Raw genomic sequence first — 18,756 nt, 5'->3', positions numbered from 1 at the left:
AACTCCTGGGCTCAAGCAAGTCTCCTGCCTTAGCTTCCCAAGTAGCTGGGACCACAGGTGCCCGCCACAGTGCCCAGCCATTTTTTGGTTGCAGCCATCATCGTTGTTTGGCGGGCCCAGGCTGGGGATTCGAACCCGCCACCCTAGGTGTATGTGGCTGGCGCCCTAGCCGCTTGAGCCACAGGCGTCGAGCCAAGACAGTTATTTTGAATTCTTTTTCAGGTAGTTCATAGATCTTCCTAAAAATTTATTGTGCTTCTTCAATTGGTCCATGTTTCTCTGTTTCATCCTAAACACTGTTATTTTTTGCAAGGATTGAGGCATTTGCAAAACCATCATATCTCCTTGTCATTATAGATCAACTTTCTACAAGGAAGATACCAGTCAGCCTGGCTAGAGAATCAGAGGGCCTCTCAAGCATTTTCTGGTGGTATGTCACCTGTTGGCCTATACATATAATTTCCCAATTAGAAAAGTTCACAAATTTCTTTGTTAGGAATTCATAATCTCTTGCTGCTTCTGTTGTCTCTTCATGGTATTCAAGTTCTCTTATTTGTTTTCAGCAGTATTCACAATAGAGCAATTCTCTAGGCCATTCAAGTCAGGCAAGACAGAAATTAGACCCTCAGACAGGCCCACTGAAAAGGTAGAATGTGACTTAAATTTCACTTCCTCTTTCCCTCCCAAGCAAGAAGCCACAAGTTGGTTATTTTCTCCTAATCATGCCATGTAATGCTGACTTGGAGGAAGAGTTAACAGAGGTGAAATGTAAAGGCTGCTCTTACCCATTTTAATGTAGCTGTTCTTTCCTTTGAGCTTTCCTGGGTGCTTTGACTTTTTGGTTTCTAGAGTTCTTATAAAGGCTTTTTGGACTGTATATTGTTGTTAAGTCAGTGTCTCTGTGAGATCGTTCTGGGGCTTCCTATTCTGCCATACTGCTTATGTCACTCTGGTTTCCAGGTCTTTAGAGGGAGTCTGGCATGACCTTAGGCTCTACTTTGCATCTCTCTTAAGCCTAGCAGCCCCACATGAAGAGCTCTTCCGCAGATCATTTGCTTCCTCTAAGGGCAGATATCTCAATTTAGGGTAAGAGTAGAACTTCTGTCTATTTACTTTGTTATAAGGTGGCATGAAAAAGGGTTCCTACTGACTCTACCTTTCTGGAGACTGTTCTTTAATGCATTTACTTTAGTGCTGATGCCCTGGCCCAATCTTTTCCTTTTGTGGAGTTAAATCTGATACTGGCACCTCTTAGGGAGAACGTGCTTTTGTCTCGAGGGACTTGAGCGACGTTTTTCACTTCATCAGTCCTATCCTCAGAAGTTCTGGCAACTTCTTTTATTTTCCATTATTGTTCCCTTTAGAAAATATATATATATCTATAATTTCAGGGTACCCTTGGGAGGTTGAAGAAGTAGATATTTATGCTTGGTCTACCGTCTTAATATGACAACCACTGAGGTTGTTTTCTTAAGAGCCTAATTCCATGATTTTTTAAAAATATCTGCTTCATTGATCATTTTTATTAATTGGCATTTGACATGTTATTTGCTTGGCAATCAACAAAGGATACTTTTTTGATGGAGTTCTTTTTGTTCAGTTGTGGCTGGGCTCTGAATGGAAAGAGGTAATACTGTAGACACACTACTGTAGGACCCCAAATTGCTTTTCAGAATTCTAAGAACTCAACTCTAATTTGCATTTTCTGTTTCCGAAGAGACAGGGTTGGGGACACACTGCTACAAAACACAGCTGCTACTGCCGATCATATCGCAAGTTTTCTCGTTTTGGCAAAATAAAATGGTTCCACTCACTGTGCACCTGGCATGAGATTCCCAGGGTTTGACAGCCCTGCCATGACCAAAGGTGAGCAGTGCTCTGATAGCAGAGCAGACAGTGCTCTACCACTGGCACCGGAAAACATTCAGCTTCTGAGTGCTAATTTTCTCTAATCCTGTTCTCTTTCCCTTTCTCAGCCCAGACACCCTATAATCACTGCTTAAAGCATACTGTTGTGAGGAGCCAACATCTTTGTATTTATTAGTTTAAAAATTCTGCCTATCTCCATATCCTGCCCCCCATTGTTTCTTTTCTCCTTTACTTTGTTTAGGATATAATTTTATAAGTTTTAATTTGAAAGGAGATTGTTGGTGAAGAATCACATTCATGGCCCATAAAATGCCTTCTCTTTTCATAGACAGGCTCCTTCCACCCAATTCTTCATTTGGAGTGTGTTTTTCTTCTAATATAAGTGGATTTCTATTTCATCTTAGATTTTCTTTTGTTAAGTAAACAAATAAGAATGGCTAAATAATTTTTATGACTTTTTTTCTCAACTCTGTTGGCATAAAGCTGTTCTCGGCCTTGAAACAGACTGGCTATATAGAAAATACAAACAATATCTAAAAAATCAATCTAGGAAACACAGTGCTATAAATGTTATTTAGGTTTCCAGCCTAGACACAGAAGCTTATTTAATCCATTATGATACCCAACTGAATTCTGGGTCCTGGGTAGAAGAAACCACTAAGAAGGAGATGCTGATAGGGAAAGTCTAATGTGTCCTTTCCTGACTGTGGAGATAACATCGATTCCTTTCCACTTCTCTTTACCCCACTTCTTTGAAACTGGTCCCCTGCTGCTGAAGCTGCTTGTTATCTCTGCTGTGGTGTCTTCCCAATGTTCATTTTTATTTGCCAGGGGATGGAGGACAAAGAGAAAGAATTTGCCAGTATCAACTAATTAAATTAATATCTGTGAATAGATGATGCTCCCTAATTTTCCCAGGGGTGTGCTTACTTTTTACAGAAGATGTATATTAAAGCAAATAAACTTATAATTGGTGAAACTTCTGGGAGTTTAGCAAAGTGGGGAAAAAATCAGTATGGTAGATTAGGGGAAGTTAGAAAGTGATGGACAAAGGCCACCATTTAAGTAGCCTGGCCCTGCGTAAGTGCTGTTTACATATTTGCAGAATGAATGAATGCAGAGTGATCACTTTACCCAGGTTCTTTTATTACTGGTCTCCAGTTAAAAGGCGAAATTCTCTGAGCTTCTGTTGTCTGTTCTTTTGGTCTGTTTACTGGGTAAATGAGCAATCAATTATGAATGAGGGATACTTGTGTTCTTTTCTATGCAAGACTTTCCTCCCATATAAAAGTAGTGCATAATTATTAAAGACTAAAGATCAAGAGTTCGTTCATAGTGTGATCATCCAAAGAAAACCATTGTGAGGGTATTATATTTTTAGGAAAATAAACTATAGAGAATTACTCATAAAATTACTTGTGTTGTTGATATATAAGTGTTTAAATATTAAAACAGCTTTTTTATTTTGATCAATATTATCTAATTAATCCAACTTTTTTCAATTCATGAGAGTTTTGTGAGCATTTCACATGGAGATGACAGTGCTGAGGTTTGTGGCAACCTTGTTCAGTCATCCAATAAGCCAGTCCTGGTTCCCAAAGAAGAGTTAACAGACCTTCCAGATGCCTTACCTCTAAGGGAAGCCTGTCCTTCCTTGGCAGGATGTTTTGTTTTGTCTTTTAGTTTCTGCCAGGACTCTGAGAAAGAGGAAATGGACACAGATTTATTAGGAGAAATGGAATAGAGCCAGTGGGGCTCTGGCAATTTAAGGCCACACAGTTTCTGAAAAATATAAGATTGGTTTTCATCCCCTAATTTATTTCTTGCCTAATATTTCTACTGCAGAGATTTTCTTATATACAGTTATATCTCAGTACTCTAATAGAGTGAAATAATGGCACAGTATAGCCCTTTCTGAATTATTCATTTAATCTCTGGCGGTTATATCCAGTTATCCTGATAATTCAGTTAGTTTAGAATTTCAGCATATGGTATCATCTGATACATGCTGTGTTATCTACTTGCTTTCTTCCTGTAGTCCCCCAATCAGTATCTTTCAGTACTGTCCTTGATTATAACGGTCACATTAGTGTGAAGGCTGCCTGTCCCTGGTCTGCTCCAGATCTTTCTCTCTCTCTCTCTTTCTCCCTCTGCTGATTTTCAGCTCTTCTGATTGAATTATTGCTTGCTCTGACATCATGCTGATTACCTTCACTATTTCATGTTTCTCCCAGGAGATATCCATTTGTTATTTATTTCTTATCATCCTTTTGGAAATATCACAGTAAGGAATTCATTTAATTTTTTCCAATAGTCTTCTTTTTCTGTCAATAATTCAGTGCAACATTTCTTAAAAGGTGTTTTATCTCTTTCATTGATTTTCTTAATACCTTATAATTATTTCTTACCTTTAAAAACTCACAGTTTTTAATATTTAGTAATTCATAGCTGGGCATGATGGCTCACACCTATAATCCTAGCACTCCAAGAGGCCAAGGTAGGAGGATCATTTGAGCTTAGGAGTTCTAGACCAACTGGAGAAAAAGTGAGAACCCATTTCTACTAAAAATGGAAAATTTGGCTGATCACTGTGGTGGGTGCCTGTAGTCCCAGCTACGTGGGAGGCTGAGGCAGGAGGATCATTTGAACCCAAGAGTTTGAGGCTGTGTTGACACCACAACACTCTGACCTGGTACAACAGAGTAAGACTCTGTCTCAAAAAAAAGAAAATTTAGTAATTCATTCTTTTTCCACAGTGACAGCTTCATTCTTTTAGTCTTTTAGATTTCTGTGGATGTTGATCACAAGATGATGCTTAGTTTTGGAGAAGTATCAATAGGTTGAAGCTGTACATCTGAAGAGCAGGATTACCAATGGAAACAGTGCTGTTTGGCTTAATTATAAATCTCATACCATTATGTTATAGAGAACCTTGTTATGATACCAGTGTGGAAGGGACATATATAGCCAAGTTTTAAGTTTTCCATGTTATAATGGACACTATGTTTCCGTATACTTGCCTTACCTCATATCGGGTTAGCAGCATGACATTACAACCATTCAGTTAATCAGTATTTACTGAGGATCACGTCATGAGAGAAGCTATACCAGATACTGTTGAGGATGTAGAGGATTCAAAGCACCTTGTGCTTGAGATACTTGAGTGCTTCATACAACTCAACCCAAAGCTCAGTATAGAGGGATGTTGTTGGGGAGATAATGAAAAATCGTATAAATATTGTATTCTAAGAATATATTGTTAAGGCATAGGTAGAAGAAAGTCCTGTAGATGATTTTGGAATAAATTTTGTTTTTCTATAAAACATTAAGAATAGCATATGATTGCAACTTATGAGAATAACTAATTTAAAAGAATAAAACAAAGCCAGGAAATAATTTTTAAATGGGCCACAGTGGAATGGTCTAAATATGTATAACTCATGGACCTGGTTGGTCTTTGATACTTCTTCACAGTTCAGTAATTAGAAATTACCCACGATCAGCTGGGCACGATGGCTCACGCCTATAATCCAGCTGGGCACGATGGCTCACGCCTATAATCCATAGCACTGAGGCGAGTCTATGGTCTGAGCTCATGGGTTCAAGACCAGCCTGAGCCAGAGAGAGACCTTGTCTCTAAAAATAGCCTGGCATTGTGGAGGGCGCCTGTAGTCCTAGCTACTCAGAAGTGGAGGCAAGAGAATCGCTTGAGCCCAAGAGTTTGAAGTTGCTGAGCTATGATGCCACAGCACTCTATGGAGGGTAACAAAGTAAGACTCTGTCTCAAAAAAGAAAAGAAAAGAAATTACCCACGATTAATAAAAGATCCCAGATTACTTAGGTACCAATTTATTTCCTTGCACAGGTAGTCTAAGGCATCACATCACCACGAACTCTTTCTTGCTTTCAGCATGTGCTCCTGGCTTTGAAGTTTATACTTGCATTTGCTATACCTGATAAACCACGACATATCCAGATGAAACTGGCCCGATTGGAATTTGAATCTTTGGAGGCACTCAAGCAGCAGGTAAGAGCAACTGTCCTGAAAAATGCACGTCTTTCGTTAGCAAATGACAGGTAACATAGTTCAGAAGACTCACTCATAGCGTTTTTCTTCAGCCTTGAAGTTACCAGCTTAAATAAATACAAGGAACTCCAGTTTAGGATTCCATAACAAAACCAAAGTCCTAACAATATGAACACCAAATAGGTTTAAAGAGCTAAACTAAGCAAACAAAACTATTCAAGCAATGTTAAATAAAGAACAGTTAGCACGAGAACAAGATAGAGATTTCTAAAAATCACTCTGGGGCAGCTCCCCACAGTTGCTAATTCTTCCCTCTGCAGGAGCATTAAGTGAGGAGAAGTGAGTAAATAGAATTCTGAATAGTATGTTACAAGGAGCAAGACAGAATGAGATTAGGTGGGTAGAAGCCACAAAAATTGCCACAAAAAGAGAAACTGCTTCTCAGTGACTGATTATACAGTAAGGAATTGATTTGATTTTTTTCCAGTAGTCTTCTTTTTCTGTCAGTAATTCAATGCAAAATTTCCGAAAAGCTGGTCCATCTCTTTCATTGATTTTCTTAATGCCTTTTAATTATGTCTTATGTTTCAAAACTCACAGCTTTGAATATTAAGTAATTCATGGTCTCAGTTAACTCTAAGACTCCCTCTTCCCCCCAAGAAGCCAGACTGGAGTTCACCATTTTGATGTCTAACAGAACATTCCTAACTTGCTCAGTCTAAAGATGATTGTTAAATTTGTGCATATGCAGCTCGAATATCTGTGACCCATCATGTGGGCAGGAGGCAATGATGAGTGTTGGCAGGATTTCTTAGGGCCTTGCAAACCCACAGAAAGCATCCCTCTCTTCCTGTCCTCCACTACTTTTTTTCTTTTAATTATCAATCTGAGAACAAAAGGTCCAGGGTAAAAGTTGGCAGAAGATTTCGTAGCAGCTGCCCCTTCTTCCCCTTTGTCTTGTTGATCTATGGCTTTGCTACATGGCTGGCACTGCTGCCATCAGAGAGAAACAAAGATTTTCATCCTATTTCCTGTTTAATCTTACTGAAGGTCCAGAAGGTCACCCACTTGGTGCTTTTCAAAAATTCACATTAACTGGCTGTGTCTTTAGTTTACTTGCCAAACTAATGCCAGATACACAATTTTTTCCTTTAATCTGACATTTAATTATCTGCGTTGTAACTAAGCTAGCTTGAGCTCACTGGACTCTTCCCATGTACCAAAAGCAGAGGGAGCCTTTGCTATATCCCTTGGTCAATTCATCGGCCCAGATGAGAAATGGAGTTATTGAAAATATTTAAGAATAAATATGAATACCTGGCCTATCCCTGAGCTGTCACTGTACAGTGACTAGAAATAGGTGGTAAGCCTAGCAATGGAAATTATGTGTGTGATTACTTACAAATAAATATTATGTTTATTTGTATTTGATCTGCTACTTTTCGACGCAGTTTCTATTTTATGGGCAAAATATGATTGAGAAATCTGTCATCAGGCCGGGCATGGTAGCTCACACTTATAATCCTAGTGCTCTAAAAGGCCAGGGTGAGCAGATTGCTTAAACTCAGGAGTTTAAGACCAGCTTGAGCAAGAGCGATACCATGTCTCTAGTAAAAATAGAAAAAACTAACCTGGTATTATGGTGGATGTCTGCAGTCCCAGCTACTTGGGAGGCTGAGGCAAGAGGATTGCTTGAGCCTAGAAGTTTGAGGTTGCTGTGAGGTATGATGCCATGGCACTCTACCCAGGGCAATGGAGCAAGATTATGTCTTAAAAAAAAAGAGAGAGAGAGAGAGAAAGAGAAAAATGTAAGTCACCAGACAGTTCTTAAATGAGATTGTGCATTTTTAATGTAAAACTTTTGAAAAACACATTTAGACCTTGTGCCCTAAAAATTCTGATTCGTTAAATTGAAGGTGGGGCCCAGGAGGAAAAACCTCTTCTCCTTACCACTTCCCCCAATCCTCACCTCCTAGCAGAGATAAATCCTAAGCATGGCCAGGGGAGTGCTGAAAACAAGCAATTTGGGGCCAAGTTCTGCCACTGTGAATGAGTCAGGTGGCCTCTTTGTACCTTAGGGGATTTTTTGTTTGTTTGTTTGTTTTATAAAATGACAGACAGGATTCCCTGTTCCTTTCTGGGAAGGCCCCCAAATCTCCACTTTTAACCAACACTGAAGTGATTCTGATGCAGGAGCCCTAGAGCCCACTTGGGGACATACTCTGTGGGTACAGTTATTCCTCCTGGCCTGTGATAGGAGAGTGGTAGTGGTGGAATGCTGGAATGAATATGGGAAGGGAATGTACTGAAAACACATCTTTTTTCAGTATCAAATAGGAAACTATGTGGTGTTTCTAAATATACAGACAACTTAGATATACTTGAAGGTGAGAGGCAAACTGGGGAAAATAAAATAGTTTGCTCTGCAAAGGGCATTTTCAAATGATTAGGCTTCAGTTGGCTGAGACCTTTATGAATTCTAGACAGTAAATATTGTCCTGGTGCTGCCCTTTTATTTCTTTTCAAATTGACATATTCAACTCTCAGTCACTTTAAGATCCAATTAAAAATAGAAAAGATTCTTATCCAGGAACCTTTGATAACTCATGGCCTGGAGCACAAGAACGCAGCATCCTCAGTGCAGCCACCATTGAACAGGCCTCTGGGCAGCCAGCCCTCCTGGGAGCCCAGAGCACACGCAGAAGCCAGGGAGCAGGGCTGGCTGCCCAGATCTTTTGAGAAAGAAAGCAGCCTGAGGAAACAGCTAGGAGAATAAGATTGGCACTTGAAAAGGGCACTGCAGCACTAATTTATAGCCCTCAAAGGCCTCAAATAGCCCTCCTTGACCTGGCAGGCCACCTGGGTCCATCCTTATCACGGATTGCCTTTGTTTTTTAGGATTAAGTATATTTAAACCATTTTTCCCAACATGTCCTCAGAGCTTCTGAACTTTTCTGTCCCTATATCTGTGCTCTCAAGTTATGATAAAAAAATTAATATTTTTAATAGAAACTGTACACTTTCACAGCATAGAAGGAGAATGCTAACATATTTAACTATTGAATATGTAATCATTTGTTGACCTGCCGACATGTAGTTCAGAGCAAAATGTTAAATTCAAATAGAGAGTAGGCCTCTAACACAGCTATTGGCTAGCAGCGCCAAAGCCCAAGTGTTAGGTAGATAGTTGGAAATTTGGCTTTTCTAGGGAAGAAAGACAAGGATGGGGCCCCCATCTCAGTGCTACCCATCTTAATTCTGTCCCAAGGTGTTGCTCAGACCTGGGAAGGAGGGAACACCTGACCAATCTACCACCCCAGTCTACCAATCAGAACTTAGTGGGCCAACTGCAAGATGGTATAGAAGACCCTGGCCTAACAACAGGTACAGTAGTCTTGAAAGTGATGTAGAACAAGCTTAAGGCTAATTATCATGTCTTTGGTTTAAACCTACATTATGGTTCACCACCATGGGCTCTCAGAGAGGCTCATGGGGGTCTGCATATGCAATAAGACTCTGGTTCCAAAGTGACCTCTGAATCATGAGGTAGGCCCAACCCAGACAGTATAAAACAGAAGCTTCAGTCGTAATCCAGGCCTCTTTGCCTACTTGCCATGGCAGGGGGGGTCCATGCTGTTGACGGTAAACATATCTTGTTCTGGAAACCTGTATCTTGCTTGGTAAGCCTATCTCTCTCTTTCTCAATAAACTTCGTTTCACGCTTGCCTTACTTTGAAGTATCTGGTCATTTTTTGACCAAGAGCACCCCAGGAATCAAGGACACAGACAGCTACCTGAAACCCTGACAGTTTCAGACTCAGGTAGCTGCCTTGAAACCCGACAACAGTCCATTTCCCACGGTCCCAAGTCAAGTCCAGGTCCAGTAATTTTGAGGTAAAGGCATTAATGTTTATAGTGCTTGAGTGTTTGGGTGGCCCATCTGAGCCAGCCCCTCTCTTTCTTCCTGGGTCAGGTAGTTTGTCTCACAGCCCTGTGCAATAAGTGACTTGACCTCCTTTTGTGAGTCTTCTCAGCCCTCAAACGGGGTCAAGGAAAATGGTGCTGACCATGCAAGGTCAGGGTGAAACTGGAATGAGGTATTGTGAGCAAGACACAGCAGGAAGCAGGGCAGGGTGGTGTGAGCATGGTGAGGGAGGAGGAGGCCCAGCTCACACAGTCACTGGGTAAACCCAACAAGGAACTGTAGGACAAAATGGTACCCTATACCAGATTGGCCTGGGGCATGGGGATTCCATCTTTGCAACCATCCCACCTGTTTTGCTAACCTAACACAGCTGGGCCATAATAACCAAGAGAGGAGTAACAGCAGCAATGGAGTGGGTAGGAAAGGGAGGCAGGCCCTGTAAACCTCCTACGTATGCTGGGAGCTCTTCAGAACAGTTCTCGGGGGTGGGGGGAGACTCTGTTAGTCATTTGCAGGTGATTTTTCACATAGTAGATTGCTTTCCAGCTGATAAATGATAACCTTCTTCAAAAGTGGTTGATGCACTAACAAACATTAGCTCCCGTGTACCTCGTTAGCCTCCTTTCCTGTCATTCTTTTTCTTACTTTTCTTCTAGAGCAGTGGTTCTCAACCTTCCTAATGCTGCAGCCCTTTAATACAGTTCCTGTGGGTCAGGACCCACAGGTTGAGAACCGCTGTTCTAGAGGATGTAGTCCCCCTGCTACTTTGTAACTTTGCACACCTCCCTTTGTGGTCAGCCTCACAGTCCCACCTGCTGAGGAGAGCTCTCCCCTCTCTGTGTGCATTTCTGTGCATTCACCCTGCTGTAGTTGATTCTGCTTTGCGCTCCCTGTGATCTATGAGGTCCCCAAGGGCCAGGCAATGCCTCACTTACCCCACATACCCAGCAGACTTTGAATAAATGTCTGCTTAATCAAACCGAGTTTGTTGACTCATGCATAGTTCAGAAGCTAATATATTAAATAAATGACAAATGATGTCCTTGGACAAAAAAAGAAGAGTCTTAAAATAGATACTTGGCAAAAATGGAAACAAGGTCATATGCCTTTCTGGGATCACTGGGGAAGAGAACGCCTTTGGAGAAATTATATGTGAGAACTTTACAAGGACCTCATACCTAGCCTTAATTAAGTTCAAATCCTATTTTCCTTCCTAAAAAAGAAACTGTTTGTGGTTGATATTGGTAGCAAGGGTAGGTCCCTAAGACTATAAAACAACCCCAAGGTAAGCCAGGTAGAAATCTAAAACAGTTTGTACTTTGTACTTGTACTCGTTAGCTAGAAAACTGGTCAACCCATTCAGGCTCTGGAGCAATCAGTCTCTTACCGCTAGTGGTAGACCCCCCTTCCTCCTGGAGCTTCTGTTCTCACTAGAGAAAAATTCGTTTAAGTACATGGAAGCATCCAGATAATAAAATAAGACTACAGCTTTTCTGATCATTTTTGTCTTCCCTAGTCAACAATCTATGTAAATTGCTACTTGTCTCATTGTTTTTCTAAACAAAATTTAAAATTTATAGATCTTAATTTCTCCCCCAGATGTAAGAGACATGGGAAATCAGAACCAGATTTATTTTTACTTGTAGAAACTACTGACAAAGTCAGGAAACAGGATAAAATTTAGTGTGTTCATGGTTAGCAGATGGGAAGCTGTGATAGGTGGGTCCATTCCACAGAGAAAGGCCTCGCTCGAGTCACCATGCCGTGCTGTGATGGCTGTGGGCTCTGGACTGTGTTCCCATGTCATTCAAGTATATCTACATTTGTGAAGAAAAAAAATCAGCCATAATAAATTATTCTAGAGCTTTCATGTATTTTTTTAAGTTGAAGAACTTTAAAGTCATTTAAGATTCTAAGAGTTCTAATCTTAGATTCTACATTAGATTAATATCGCCTTGACGGCTGACACATGTAAGAGTAGCTCTTTTGCAGATAAATACCTGGGATTGACTGTTATTTATCCACTTGTTTATTTTCTACTTGATGTTCTAGCATATTAAAAGATTATGTTGTTAGGCCGGGTGTGGTGGCTCACATCTGTAATCTTAGTACTCTGGGAGGCCGAGGTGGTTAGATTGCTTGGAAATACCAGTTCCAGACCAGCCTGAGAAAAAGTGAGGCCCCATCTCTACTAAGAATAGAAAAACTGAGGCAAGAGGATTTCTTGAGCCCAAAAGTTGGAGGTTGCTATAAGCTATGATACCACAACATTCTACCCAGGGCAACCTCTTGAGACTCTATCTCAAAAAAAATTAAAAAAAAAAAAAAGGTTATATTTTTAGATGAAAAAGGTGACTGGTGGTGATGGTTATATTTAGGACCACTGAACTGGACGTTAAAAAATGGTTAAGGGTGGCACCTGTGGCTCAAAGGAGTAGGGTACCAGCCCCATATACCGGAGGTGGCAGGTTCAAACCCAGCCCCAGCCAAAAACTGCAAAAAAAAAAAAAACTTAAGATGGTAAATTCTATTATGTGTATTTTACCAAATGAAAAAAATAATAAAAAATTTTAAAAAATTATACCATTGGCACCATCAAGTTAAAAGATAGTTGTCTGTGACTACTAGACTAGAAGCTTTTGGGGAGCAGGATTATTTTAGACACGTAGAATTTATATTTGTTGAGTGAGTGAGTCATTAATTAAATGAACGTGGTTAGAATTAAAGCCTCATCCCCTGGTGCACTTTTCTACTACTAAATGCTAGTCCCTTGACTTTGAAATTACTATGGGTGTGTTAAACTTGCATGTTAGATTCAGGAAACCGTTATTGAATGCTTACCACATGGAGGAAACCACACTTTTTTAAAACTTTTGTTTTTAATTACTAACTAGTAAATTGCTGAAATAGGAAACCTTTTATTTAATATAATAGTGTTATTTTTGCATTGCTTTCCAGTGCTACTGGATCTCGGGGTTATGATTACATATTATATCATGCGATGAATGCTGACCAGAGAGATTGGGCTGAAAATATAGTGATTGGTAGACTTGAACATTTAGACTTTTAAAGTAAATTGCTAAGAAGAAAACATTTGGTGCTTGCCTCTTTCTTCTAAGAATGGAATGTAGGAAACAAATGTTTGGATGTAAGAATGCTTTGAGATGCCACTTAATTAAAAGAAAATAATCACTTTACATTAAAAATGGTTCTGCAAATATAAAAAGTAAAACCATACATAAAGTGAAACCATACATAAATCAAAATGAAAATACAAACACTAAAATTCACCAACAAACACTGACTACAGTCTATGATCAAAGCACAAAAATATAACATATCAGAAATTCTCTATGTCATCCAAGTATTAAATGTTAGAGTTGAAAATTCTATACAAATGATCCTGTCTCAAACCCTGATTTTACACCCTAAGAAATGGGTTTCCAAATGTGGTTGTCATCTTCCAAAATGGTCTCCAGTAATCCCTACCTCTTGTGGAGTCCCCTCTCACCTTGTATCTTGATTGCTGGGTGTGACCAGTAGAGAGAATACTGCAGAAATGATGCTATGTCTTTTCTGAGTCTGGGTCATAACAAAACATAATGGCTTCTGCCTTCTTTTCCCTTTTGAATCACTTGCTCTTGGGAAGCTAGCTGCCATGTTGCGAAGGCACTCAAGCCAGCCAGTGGAGAGGCCCATGGGGCTAGATACATGACCTATTACCAATAGCCATGTGAGCAAATGATCTTGTAAGCAGGTTCTCTGAGCCTGGAGTTGTTAAACTTTTTCTGTAATGGGCCAGAGAGTAAATATTTTAGGTATGTGAGCCATGCAGTCTCTATCATGCCTACCCAGTTATGACATTATAGTACAAAAACAGCCATAGACAATATATAAATAAAGGAGACTGGCTTTGTTCCAATAAAACTTTATTTATAAAAATGGGCTGTGGGTCAGATTTGGCCTATGGACCATAGATTGCCATTCCCTCCTTTAGCCTCAGTTAAGCCTTCTGATGAGTATAGTTCCTGCCCCCATCCTGACTACAGCTTCATGAAAGGCTCTAAGCCAGAGCTACCAGCTGCTTCCAAATTTCTGACCCACAAAAAGTGTGACATAATAAATGCTTTTTATTTTAAGCTACTAAGTTTGGGGGTAATTTGTTACACAGAAACAGATAACTAATGTACCAATCAGGAATGAAGGCTGGGCAAAAGAGGAACCAAGTTTGGCAGTGAGTTGATGTTGAAGCTAGATGATGGTTCGTGGGGGTTCATTATTCTCTCTACTTTTGCCTAACAAGAAGTTAAAACAAAAAAAGGAAAAAGAAATTGATAACCAAGAAGGATAAGTGGTTTGTCTAAAATCAGACCATCAGTAAATCACAAAACACATGTCTCTGGCTCATACGTCCTGTGTTTTCTTGGCTACCTCTCCCTCCCTGTAACAACCAGTAAGTTTTAGCCATTTGGCTAAGTCTTTCCCCCCATTCTTTATCTCCTTAGTATCTCCAACTTAATATCCAAGATAGTCCTTTGGACTTTGATATCATTGCTGTTATTGAACTATCCTGGAAATCTCTTTATGAGAGATGAAGCTTGTTCAGACATCTACCCAGTGTTATGTCATATACACAGTATATGACAGTGCAAGTAGAATGTAATAATACAGAAAATGTACATTTTATGTAATTTTACTGGTGACAGAGCAGGAGCAATCCATTCTCTTAATTAAACCTCACACAGCCTACAGGGATAGGCCTGCCAGGTCTCACTACAGCGTTTTATATTTGACTTTAAATAAAATAAATGCCCCATGCGAATATACCCAGCACAGTGTCGGCACATAGTAGGCTCTGAAACAGTGAGTTTCCCTTCCTTTTAAAATCCCTTTGAAATTGGAAATGATCCCAGAAGAGTTTTAATTGGCATTATAAATAAATTCATGAGCTGATTGTTAGGTATACAAAATGGATGTTTGAAATAACTTGTGTTTTGATTGTATTCACCTCCCCAGGGTGGTTGATTAGTGATAGTAACCTCGGAATTTGTTTGGCGTAAAAAGATGATACTCGATTATTCTGATGCTATGGTTTTTCAGGATAACCAGGAAATCAGATTTAGCATTGGATTTTGACAGTGTCATGTTTTCTGGACCTTTAACCAGATGTCCTTGGTGATATAATTTATAAATGAGATAAAGTTACATGAACAAGGCGTCGGCAGAAAGTAAAGGGAAGGGGGAGAGCAAAAAGCAAATTACCAGACCTGCTAACATGGCTCACAAAGACGTGATTTCCTCTCCTTTTTCCCTTCAAAAGTCTGTTTAATGTTATGTTTTTCTATTCTAAAAAATGTGCTTGGGACTAGGGAAAAATTTCCTCCGTACATTTTTACGATTTGTTTTTTTGTTTTTGGCAGTTTTTATCTGCCTGGTAGCTATCTTATTAGTACTATAATTTGAAATTCTTGATCTCTCCCCCATACCAATTTGGAAAAAATTTCTTATCGTTTATTATCAGGAAAATAAGTGGATCTCAGGATTCTACCCAGTTCTTCATCCAAGTTGCTTTCAGCAGTCTTTGTATGGGTAGATTTGGAGACTCTTTTGTTTGAATTGTCATGAAAAAAAAATGATAGGCATATTTTTAATTTGCAAGTCTGGTTTCAGTCACAGGCACAAGAGAAAATGAACTGCCAAGTGTCTGGAAAACGCAGCTTCCACCGCCTCTGCTTTCACATGTGATTAAATATTGTTTTGATTAGAAACAGTCCATCTAGGTTGCTTTTTCTGCCTTCTTGGACGCATGAATTTACTTTTTAAAATGTATGTTGAGGAAAACTATTTCTAAAAACATCAATCTAGGTTATTTAAACTATCCACGATAGGTGTCCACAGATCATTTCCATGAAAATGATGTGTGACTTAACAATGACAATCAGAAAATCTTGCTAAGGAGTTGTCATTTTTATCTGGTCTATACATTGGCCTTAAATGAAGGTTCTGGTTAGCTGAGGATGTAGTCAAAATGCAGCAGGAGCAGGGTGGAGCTTTGCATGCCTTGGTTGTTTTGTTTTGTTTTCTTTTGAGACAGAGTCTCACTCAGTCACCCCTGGTAGAGTGCCATAGCATCATAGCTCACAGCAACCTCAAAGTCTTGAGGTTTTCATGTGATCCTCTTGCCTCAGCCTCCCAAGTAGCTGGGACTACAGGCTCCTGCCACAACGCCTGGCTATTTTTTTTTTCTTGCAGTTGTCACTGTTGTTTTAGCTGGCCCAGGCTGGGTTCAAATCCACCAGCTTCCGTGTATGTGGCGAGCGCCCTACCGGCTGAGCTATAGGCACTGCCCTGCATGCCTTGGTATTAATAAAATGTCTGTGGGAGTCAGGTATACTTGTCTCAAGAATCTGAGCTTTTTCCATTACTAAGCAACCTGCGCAAATTACCAAAGCTCTGTGGGCCTCAGTTTCTTCTCTGTAAAATGGATACAAAGGCAGGTCCAGCCACACGGGATGAGCAAGCAAAGTCAGGCCCACGTCAGTGACTCTGAGTCTATGGTTTTGCCACCTTATCACCATCTGGAAGATGTGGAATGCATAGAGCAGACGGGTGTAAATAACACAGAATCTTGATTAATGTTAACAAAGGACCGCTTGACCATTAAGGGGTAAAATCCTGGGAGATGGATGGTTTTAATATTCCAGCCTTAGAGCTCTTCCAGAAGAGATGTTACCTACTTTGGAGATTTACCTGCTTTCTGGCAAGAAGCAGTGTCAGATCCCTCCCAACTCTGTGACTTTTTAAAAAATATTTGCTATCTAGCTATATTTTAACCCCAAACAGGTCATGTAGAAATGCTAATTAACCAAAATTAATTTGAATTTCAAATGAATTTCTGGAAATGAAGAGTGGTATAAAGTCACTGGAAAGCACCCTTCCTCCATAATTGCTAGGAGGCTGCTGTCGTAGCTGTTTGGGGCTCACTCTTGAAAGAGCATGTTTGCTGTTTCGGTGACAGATTCACAGGGTCGTTGATTTGGAATAAATTAGAGCTTGGAGTGTCTAATAAGGATAATGATATTAGTTTAACAGGATAGAATTGAGCTCCTAGTGTGCAGTGGGATCTTGTGTGTATGTCAATCACTATTAATTTTTGCTTTGCTCCTCTCTGCCCATTTTCTTCTCTTTACAAGAAAGAGAAAAGGGTGAAGGGCATAGAGTAGCCATTCTTTGATTCCTGAACACCCTTCTTTTACTTTCTTTTTTTGTATTCGTGTTATATTTGCAGCTTGCTTTCTTTTGGGTTCATTTTATTTTAGCAAATGATCCTGCTTTATTTTCCTGTTAATGTTTTCAGATGCTCATGTATCCCTTTTCTATTCTGGTGGTTCTTTCTTCCAATTTTGGAAGCTCTTGGTCCCAGACCTTTCCCTGGAATGGCCTCAGGTTTTATGCTTTTTTCTTTCAGCCAGAGTTCCTGTCTAGGAAACTAGAGGGTGATTTCTCTCACAAAGGCTGGCTTCTCTGGGTCTGGGTGGAGTTCAGAGCCCTTAGGGGTCCCCAGTGGAGTCCTCCCAGTGCAGCCCATCCTGGTGGGGGCCTGGGAGACACGCACACCACTCTCCTGGTGGTAGCCTACAACATGAATATAGATCTAATGCAGATCCTGCTGTTGGGGATTCAGTCCTGCAGCCAGTTTATGTCATCCACTGTTCTCTGAAGAAAATGGTCTGCCTCTGTTGATGATCATGAACCAGTTCACCGGGGGATGGTTTTATCTGCAAGTGCCTCTTATGTTGCTGTACTATAGTAAAGATTTTGTTTGAGATCACAGTGCGTACACTTTCCATTGTTGGAAGAAGGCAAGGAATTTGTCATTTGTATAGCTTTCATTTGATCGAAAAAGAATACTCTAACTATGAATGAGAAGTGTTGTCAAAGGTTTAGGCCGCCCTCACTCGGAAGTGCTAGATGCACTCTAGAATGGGAACAGCTTTGCAGGGTTGGCAGAGGAAGTGCATGAATGCTCCCAAGCAGCTGTTGGGTGCCTGGCTTCTGCTGGTGTGCTCAGTCCCTGCCAGCAGCCCTTATGTGGGGTAGAGGGAAGCCATGAGTCTAGGCAGTTATCTCCAGTCCTCTCCTTTTCCACATTCTCCGAAAACCCTACATCAGCATTCTTTATGTGCCGTAATGCCCTGTGTCACCCACTGCTGCTGAGGCTCCCTCAGACTCCTTTCAAGCCGTGTGTGCTTGGTTATAGGGTGGTTAAGTGCTACTGAGCTGGAATCATTGTGGGAGAGCAGAGTGCATTTAATTCTCATGCAAGTCTGGTTGCATGGCTGGGTTGTTTTTCCATCCCTACCTTCAGGAATTTGAGCCATCAAATATCAGCTTATGGCAGTTCAGATACCCCTATTATTTGGACTTGTTAGTTTAAAAATACATATATATATATATATATATATATATTTAAAAAGCTTCCCTCTCTGTGATACTTATCTTGTCCACAGACATACGGAGCTCAAATCAAATGGCTTAACTGTACAAAGAAAAAACTACATGGTTGTGAGTTAATTACATCCTAACACAGTGGCAGTCTCAGGAAGAAATAGTTGGTTAGCACACAGCTAATCTTCTTAAAACTAATTTTTCTGTGAAACAAGAACTCCAAAAGGCTATTGTTCTTGAGCCCTAAAATACAGACTAAGGCATTTTTAAATGTTCCTCCATTAGACTTGAAACCACCTGCTTGTTTGCAGCCAAAGTATACATTTTGCACTGTTTTAAAGCTGTGATGATGGTACCTCTCCAGAGAGAGGCAGCACCATGGGGGCCCTGTGGAAGGGCTCCCACCATCCCTGCTTGGAGAGGCACTTGAGCTTCATTACCATTGATTTGATTAGGGGACAGAAAACCAAAGGAAAATACTGTGTGG

At 40.3% G+C, this 18,756-nt stretch overlaps 1 protein-coding gene across 1 annotated transcript in view; it reads left to right on the top strand.

The window, feature by feature from the left end:
* Positions 1-18,756, top strand: part of ANO10 (anoctamin 10) — a 199,701-nt gene that overhangs the window by 136,391 nt on the left and 44,554 nt on the right. The window contains exon 11 of the mRNA XM_012808038.2: positions 5,780-5,896. Within this exon, the coding sequence (XP_012663492.1) occupies positions 5,780-5,896 (117 nt within the window). The remainder of the gene's footprint in view (positions 1-5,779; positions 5,897-18,756) is intronic.

This window comes from Otolemur garnettii, unplaced genomic scaffold (assembly GCF_000181295.1).
Source record: "Otolemur garnettii isolate 467f Iridium unplaced genomic scaffold, OtoGar3 scaffold00082, whole genome shotgun sequence".
Lineage (NCBI taxonomy): Eukaryota > Metazoa > Chordata > Mammalia > Primates > Galagidae > Otolemur > Otolemur garnettii.
This window is presented reverse-complemented; position numbering and strand designations above follow the sequence as displayed.